The following is an 8,636-nucleotide window of genomic DNA, read 5'->3' on the forward strand; positions in this document are numbered from 1 at the left end:
ATGCTTGCCAATTAATTCCTTAGCCTCAACTCTCTTTAAATGCATAAATGGAATATCTACATCAACAAACAGGTGAGACCCCTTTAGGAATGGTGCAAAATATACAGATAAAAGACAATATTGGACAACTTGTTCAGTTTTGTTCATAGGGCTGCCACCTTTGGTACCATTCTCATGTCAATGCTTTTGCTGTAGTCTACAAATTTTTGCTCAAAAACCCACACTCAAGTAGAATGGCTACAGTTTTTAACACTGTTGTCTATTACATGATATAATTACTACATAAACTGAAGTGTAAACAGCACTCCACTTTTTCAGCGGAGATCCCCACATGATTATAGGTTGTTTTCTGACAACAAACTTTTGGATAGGAAAATTCATATAGAAGTTTCAGTACAGCATAGCGAAGACTGTAGGAATAAAGGGAAGCTTCAAGTCTTCCACTTCCACTGTCAGTATTACTTCTCTAGTAGAGGCAAATTCTCTTCTCCTTTAACATAAACCGCCAAATTCGATTAAAAAAAAAACCTGAATCATCAATCTATTTAATATAACACAATAAATTAAATAATTACTCTTGGAGATATTTGGCAGTTCTTATTTAGATTACAGGTAATCTTTGGCATTTTTAACAGGAAGGAAGATACGGCTGGAACCTCAGTCTTTTATGGTCATCGGTTAGAGTCATTGCTGGAATTACAGAAGAGTAACAAGATAATCCTGGGCTGGGAGGCAATAGTAAAGCCGGACTTGGCAAAACTGGCTGAAGGGACGGAGCTGGAACAGAAGGTAACAACAAGGCAGGGCTTGGCATAGCTGGGTGAAGGGAAACAGTAGAGGTAGAAGATACATTGACATCTATCCCCTGAGAATAGCTGGATGTGCCAATATCTGGGTAACAACGATAGGGCAAAAATAAGCCTGAGAAAAGAGCTTCCACCCTGGCATCCTGAGTCTGACGTTTAAACTTCATACGACGATTCTGAAACCAGGTTTTTATCTGAGGATAAGAAAAACAAAAAAGTCAAGAACGAACCCAATTGTCCCTTTTCCATATAGTAGTACATCCTGAAGTCAGACTGTCAGAGTAACAGAATATATTAACAGTTATAAGATTTAGGGCTAATTAACATTGATCTACATTCAGTGTAGACCAATTGTCTTGGCATGAGGAAGAATCAAGCTGTGACAACTCCATGAGGCATAGCAAGCCAATTTCTCAGAGATCAGGTTTAGACCAGGACTGTAACTCAAGACTGGTGCAGTGGGATTAAAAGGGCTGGGTAGGGCTAGCTCTGTTCGGAGAGAAATCCTGCAATACTACCAAGTACGCACATAATTTTAAGGAAGAATTAGCCTGAAAGTTGACATGCTGGTGATTGTGCAAGTATTTTTACCTCCGATGAGGTTTCACCTTTTAAAGTTTGTAATCACCGTTTTCCATTTGCGTATTGTTTCTGGTTTAACACGAAGCTGTGGCGGACAGCAGAGCTGTGCCGGCTGAAGCAGGCTTGCAAGCTTGCTTCAGCTTGTTCTCTGCCAGAGGGGTGAGGCAGGCAGCCGGCCTGACCCGCCGCACCTGCGGCAGCCGTCGCTGACCCCGTCCCCGTCCCCCCGAGGGTCGTGAGGTGCCTACCAAGGCAGTCTCGGGCTGCGGATGCCCCTCGTCTCCCGCAGCGTTGAGGAGGATGCGAGGGCCGAGGCCGCGCGGGGCCCGTCTCCCCTCTCAGGCGGAGGGCAGAGGCGGGCCCGGGGCGCCCCGGCCGCGCTCACCTGGCTCTGGGAGAGGTTCAGCGCGGCGGCCAGGCGCCGCTTCTCGCTGGCGCCGATGTAGCGCTGCTCGCGGAAGCTCCGCTCCAGCTCCTGCAGCTGCGCGGCCGAGAACTTGGTGCGGGGCCGACCGGGCGCGGCCCCGCCGCCCGCCTCCGCTTCGTGCCCGGGGCTGCTGCTGGGGTCCGCGGCCTCCCGGTCCCGGAGCGCGGCTGCGGGGACAGGATGGGGACGTCGCGGGGAGGCGGGGGAGACGACACACGCGAGACACAAGCGACGCACCCTTCCCTCAGCGGGCGCCGGGTCGCGCGGACGGTGACGTAGGCAGCGGCCGCACGTGCGGCTGCTGTCCTCCGACGGCCTCGCGTGCGGCGACCGTTAAGCCTAACGGCCGCCACCGACGGCCCCGCCGCGCGACCCGCCCGCGAGGAGAGGCGGGACTCACCGAGGTCCGCCGGGCTCTCCTGGCTGCCGGCGCCTCCGGGCGGGGAGCGGGGCCGGCGGGCCGCGGGCTGGGCTGCGCCGCGGCTGCTCTGGGCCAGCCACTCCACCGAGAAGGGCCCCTTCTCCATCTCTGCCGCGGCAGCCGGCGGTCCCTGCTCACTGAAGCCGCCCTGGCTGCGGGGGCAAACATTTAAAGCGCCTTCCGCGACGTGGTTTGAAAAGGCCGCAAAGCATTAAATGAGGCCGAGAACAAAGGGCCCCATTGAGAGGCGCTTTAATCTCCCCTTTCAGGTGATTGTTACATCCGCCTAATCTCTGAGCGCGGCAGTTAGCAGAACTCAAGGCTACCTGACCTGGCGCCAAGTTCAGCTCCGAGTCGTCTCTTGACCACGTAGCCGCTGATAATCGCATCACGGCCTGGACTTTTTATGCGGGCCGAGCTGGCCGCAACTCTTGAACCACGCCGTGATTTTCAATCTTTATCTCCTGGTGTGAAGGACAAGGATTCAGAAGGGACTGGTAACAAAGGAGGACATAGAAAGGCCTCTTTCGTGAGACTTAAACTCAAATTTGGAGCCCCTCTTGCTTGCTTGATGCAAGGTTTGGAAGAATCCTTTTGCCTTTCTACCAGCAGAGTGACTCGAGGTAGGAACAAGTAGTCCTCGAGCTTGCAAACAGGTGAAAATTATGGAGAAACACTGATACTAGTATCTTCCCAATATGCCTAGGAGTAACACGCTGCTCTTTATCAAGTCAGGGTGGGTAGGTGTTTTTGAACTAGGGAGTTACTTGGAAATGCAAGGTTAAGTATTTTTCACTGCTGTCCATGAGACAGAGTGCTGCAGTTAGGACTTTCATCTTCCTCTGAAGTGTGAGGTATAGTTGTTGACTTCAGTTTATGTAGTATCAGAGATTTAAAGAAGTCTTCGGGGAGAGAAGGTTTGACGCAGTGGCGTTAGCATGGCAATTTGTTAGGTCATTTGTAGAAAGTAAGGTGGGAAGTTTTGAATTATCTAATAGGTGGTAGAATGAGTTAATTGTTATGAATTTATTTAAGAATAAGATTAAGCAATGAACAGTTATGTTTCAGGATATTGGACGGGATAAGAAACACGGAGAACAACGACTAGTTGGGTTGAATTTATCCGTTCATGTCTTAAAACACAATCTCATTTCCCTGCACCCCAAGAAAAATGTGCATTTCAAAGTAAACAGTTCTGATGTTCTTATAAAGTAGATCAAAGAAGAGGAGTGTAAACTCTGTTCAGAAGCAGTCTGTTCAAGGATGATTCAGATAAGGGTGAGAAAAGAACCACTTTTATGGTCTGAAGTGGGCCTGGGATGGCACAGTCCTTATCCTCTGCAAACACGGGCTAACACGTTTACAGGTTGTTTCAGTAAACAGTCACTACTGCTTGAGTTTATACAGTCAGAGATAATGAACTAGCTTTCACGCAGAGCTGAATATGTTTGAGACAACATGTTAATTCTGGGACTTCAAAGAACTATATGTCACCTTTTACGAACGGTGATGCATTTGTAATGAGATAGCAAAAGTCAGATAATGCTACGCTTCTAGCTCTTCTTCCTCTAAGGTTTTCTATATTTTCTCAGGCAGGAATATTATTTTCTCCCATAAAATGTAATGGGATTTACATGCTCTTTTGTTAAGTGTCCTGAAGTATGACCTAAGTAAGAAATTTTTAGATGCTGAATTTGAATATTCTTCATGCATACATCTGCAGTTATACAATCTTTTGTTCTCCCGTAAAAACAAGAAAAATTCTCTTGAATATCCATCTGGGTAGTCTGTTGTTCTTTTTTTTTTATCACCATGAAACTTCTAGGAGGTGACTATGTAGGCTTCGAAGCAAAGAAATGACTTTGCATAGCTGACACTTAGGTTTTACTGAATAGCTTATCTGAATAGACTAACAGGGATGGCAGTTGCATTGTGCTTCTAATTTCCACCCACCGCAATCTACAGGTTTTAGAAACAATTAGGATGCAAGTTAGAAGTTGCAGCTTTCCTTTTAAACGACCCCCCCCCCAAACCAAACCAAAAAAACAGAGAAATCTGCAGATTCTTTTTCTGCATTTACCAGGTGAAATTAATCTTTTAAAAAACCTAAACAAAACCAAAACACCCCCGAAAGACAGGAAGGAGACTGTTGCTAAGTAGTCTGCTTTGACAACAATCAGGGGATATAGTCCTGAACCCTTAGCGTAACATTATGGAAAAATTACTGGGAAATAATTCAGTGTTCAGGATGATTTGTCTGAAACGGACCGTTACATATACTTCTAGTTCGCTTGGTTCCTAGTCCTGCAAACCTGCAAATTAGTCCCTGAAAAAATAAAGTTTGGTCTGGAAAAATGATAAAGTTATAGAAAATTTCTAAAGTGAATGCTTGTAATATATTTAGTGTTACAAGTAACATCTAATCAGAAGGATCAGTAAGACATCATTGCTTTATTATATTATTCTTTCTAGTTGTTAAATATTATTGTGCTTATTTTAAGTGATGAACAAATGTTTTTAAGCAACAAAAGGATTGCCACTATGATGTCAGGTTTTAAATTTGTATTTTAGTGTTAAACTTTTGGGTTTGTGTTTTTTTTTTAAAATCCTTCAGTCATTGATCATGTTATTATCTGACTAGATTGGAATAATAAATTTTATAGCTTTTAGGAGAAAAGCTTTAATTTCAAAAGACACAGGAAGCTAATATAATATTTTTGTAGTAGAGCCGTCTTTCAGACTCATGCTATAGTGAGGCTGGTGAGGCTTCCTTCCTACTTTTTTTCATGGGACTGAATCACCTGAGAAAGTCTTTCTGGAATTTCTCTTTACATCCTCTGAAGTATTTTGGCTTTGAAATTGTACTTAGGAAGATAGGAGTATGGATTTCCATATTGCCCAGCTCTTTTTGAAAATCAAGTATCTTTTTAAAGGGTGGTGGTGGGGAATCTCCTTTGCTTTATCTGCTAGTGAGAAAAACTTCCATAGATTTGTGTCAGAATTGCTCTGAGAATTTTTGCTGCTGAGGATATTTTTGCATTTAATGCAATAACTTTAAAAATGATACTAGTAGTTCTAATTTATAATTGTAAACAATACAGTTAAATGTACCATCAAGGACTTTTGCTACTCTTGGGTAAAACAAAATGTATTGGCAACAATAATTTTGTGGTATAACTTGGCAGAAAACCATGTGCAGACATAAAATGAAAGTGGCTCTGGTAGCTGCCCGTGTTTTAAATACTGGCCCATTTATTGTAAACAGAAGTAGGTGACATAATGACTGAACTTTCCTGTGGTGGCATGTGACAGCACTATAAATGTGTTCTCCTATGTTAGAAACTCAATATGCATTTTGTGGGGTTTTTGTTGTTGTTGTTGTTTGTTTGGGTTTTTTTTAAGGCTTTTAGTATTATTTAATATGTTTGTTTTTCTATAAGATCTTTCTGTCGTGTTTCTTTTAGTTGATATTTAAACTTTAGCTGTTTAGGTTTTTTGGGGGTCCTGATTCATAACAAGCTTCGTTTTTGTCAGGCCATTCGACCCTGCAACGTTAGAATAAAACTAAACAGGAAGCTCAACAAAACTACAAGAGGGAGTGTCAGTGGCTATTAAGGTGATAAACACAAGAAAACATATGCTTGAAGTGAATTACATTTTTTTTAAAACGCTGATATTCATGCGTTGAATGTTATTGTGATGATTTACCTAAGATACAGAAGATGGCTTGAGGCAAAGCCCCCATTCAAAGGACTTTGATGGAGTGATTGTAATGCCATAAGCGACCATCACATGAGAGCAATTACAATTTAAAGGGTAATTGCCGCGTGTTTCTGGTTAGCAATTAACAATTGCTAACAGGCAGGTCCTGTAGTGAAACATTTATCCAATCTTCCATTGATTATTAGCGCTTTCTATGAATGCATAGACTACAAAAAACATAATGACCAAAACTTTGAGTGTATATAGTAAGCTAGAGAAGTGTGGTGGAGGTGTAACTGATTCACATTTTACTGCTGCCCATTTAACGATAACCTTTCTTGATGGAGATCTCAGTGGTATCACTTATAGCTATGTTTTCTTTTGTCTATTTAAGTCTCTTGTTGAAATAACTCTGACTGTCTCATGGTAATTAATACGTTTTTAGTCATTGCATCAGTTGTGAAGATCATTTCCTACAAAGCAACAGTTATTCTCGTGGCATTGGTTTGTTTATGGAAAATATTAACGCATAGAAGCTGTGCTAGGATTTGTCAGTATGTTAGGAGTGAGAGTATCTAAGCAATGAAAAACACTGGAGATGCGTTAATTCAATCATTTGAACAAATACTAAGGGCATTCATCAGATAAAAATGTTATGTACCACATTCGTTTCTACCTCATACAAAGGACACTCCTAGCTAAACGAAATGTTTTGAGTAGAACAGCTCTGCTGTTGAAGGGAGTCGTTTCACTCCTCCCTCCCTCATTCTGGGCGTGCTTTTTCCCACATGCTCTGAGTTTAGGTAACCCTCTGATCTATCAGGGAGTCCATTTAGGTTTCTAAGCTAGCAGGAAACAAATAGGGGGGGAAAAAAAAGGAGAAAAGCACATGGCTTTTTAACAGCTGGGAGAGCTAAACCCACTCACTGAAAAGTCGGATAATGTCTGTAACTTGCACAGAGGAATGCTTGGAGCATGGAAGGGAAGAGGAAGAAGCAGGATGATTCCTTTTAGTAGTGAGTAGTTTTGTTGCTTTATATAAATAAATCCTGCTGTCTTTACAGTCAATGGGTCAGTATAATTACTCACTTTCTCCAGACAGACTAAGATAAGAACTGAAGTGATGTACAGACACATATGTAACTCACTAAAAAATAAATAATGATTTTTGAATATGATTTTTACTTTCATGGCTTCTTTTTTTTGCCAGCTTTTCTAGATGTTCTGATTAGATTAGTTTGACCCTGTAGTATATTCTCTGCTCCTTGCTCCAGTACTTTGTCGAATTGAATGTTGCTTGCTTGCACTGGTGCAAGGCCTCTTATGTTGGCCCTGAATTACATCACCTAGTGGCACTTTGCAGTACTCAAAGCAGAATCTGTTGATGGGCTAAGAGCATGCACTTCCATTTGTTAAGTACTATATATCTATGACTCAGCAATAGTTGAGCAACAGCTTAATTATAATAGTGCATTGTGCTCCAATAAAGGGGTGGTCTGTTATTGCTTTCAGGCTCCCTCTGACAGTGGGTAATACTTTCCCTCCTTAAAAGATATCACCTGGTAATGGAAAAAAAAACTTTTAATGCAAAACAATACTTTTTTAGAATGAAAATTCATATAGTGCTTAGTCTTAATTTAACCCCCTTGACACACTATAAGACACTAAAAATAAGAAAAAAATGCAAGGATATTTGTTCAGAAAAATTTGACCCATCTCACAGGAAATCTGTCCCTGATGTGAAGTAAGTTGTTTGATATGTCGTTAACCTTTCTTCATTGTAAGAATTTTCCTTTCTCTTTCTGCTTTCCCTTCTTCACTTGACCTACAGCTTCCCATGTCTACAGCTGATAAGGCTTTGATCCTGCAGAATGGAGGAGTAGTCCTATGCGGGGGGGGGGAGTAATAATTTATAGGACCAAGAGGATTGAATCCAGACTGCATTGTCATGCATGTTTTATGAAGTAGAATTAAGATTGTGTAAGTAATTCCAGTATGGTTTAAATTTTCATCTCCTGGTAGACTGCTCAATATTTACAAAGATTTATTAAAAAAAAAAACAAAAACCAAACACAATGTGGATGTGTATCAAAGCTCACTGTCAAAAATGGTAGAAGATACATTTTGCTGACAGGAATAAGCATTGTAATGCCAGGTTCTGAAAGGGGTTGTGTTAGAGAAACAGAAGAGAACAGAAAAAAAACTAAAGGCCGCAAATCCTTTCCTCTCAGCAGTATCTCATGGCTTCCCACATGCTTCATAAACATCCAGTCCTTTCCTTCCTTCATCTCTGCTTTTGTAAACTAAACCTCCTTTGATTTGACATGCCGTATCTACCGCCGTCCTCTCCATCTCGGTACAGCTGCTTCCTTCTTTCCGTGTCTACCGGGGAGGTGTCAGCAGGGGGAGCGCCGCGACCGCGGGAGAGGCTGGGTCTGCCCGGGGGGCAGCGGTGGGAGCAGTGCTGCGAGCAGTGCTGCGAGCAGTGCTGCCCACCTCCGCGCAGCCCCCAGCTGAAGCCAGCCACAGCAGAGGGAAAGTTCTTGGGGAATGCTAAATCTCAACAGGTCGTGTCTGGAGTCTGTGTGAAATCAAATTGGTTTGACTTGGCTTTTTTGGGGGGGGAATACACCTAGGACTTGTTAAAAGTTGGAACAATTTAAATCAGGAAAAGAACAGATACACACCTAATACTTCC

General features: G+C 42.7%; 1 protein-coding gene across 1 annotated transcript; it reads right to left on the reverse strand.

Annotated features, from left to right (window-relative positions):
- Positions 1-304: 304 nt before the first annotated feature.
- Positions 305-2,625, reverse strand: LOC115348320 (homeobox protein Nkx-3.1-like). The gene is made up of 3 exons (XM_030030835.1): positions 2,375-2,625; positions 1,774-2,131; positions 305-1,000 (listed from the first exon to the last, which is right to left on the reverse strand). Exons 1-3 carry the CDS (start codon positions 2,623-2,625, stop codon positions 629-631), a joined length of 981 nt encoding a protein of 326 aa, XP_029886695.1. The 3' UTR covers positions 305-628.
- Positions 2,626-8,636: the final 6,011 nt, after the last annotated feature.

This window comes from Aquila chrysaetos, chromosome 11, assembly GCF_900496995.4.
Source record: "Aquila chrysaetos chrysaetos chromosome 11, bAquChr1.4, whole genome shotgun sequence".
Classification (NCBI taxonomy): domain Eukaryota; kingdom Metazoa; phylum Chordata; class Aves; order Accipitriformes; family Accipitridae; genus Aquila; species Aquila chrysaetos.

Coding starts and splice junctions, on each gene's coding strand:
- LOC115348320 (XM_030030835.1), bottom strand. CDS start 2,625: ATGCGATTATCAGCGGCTACGTGGTCAAGAGACGACTCGGAGCTGAAC. Junction 2,132..2,374: donor CCGCAGCCAGGGCGGCTTCA/GTGAGCAGGGAC, acceptor GCCGCACGCGAG/GCCGTCGGAGGACAGCAGCC. Junction 1,001..1,773: donor TGAACCTCTCCCAGAGCCAG/GTGAGCGCGGCC, acceptor TCTTATCCTCAG/ATAAAAACCTGGTTTCAGAA.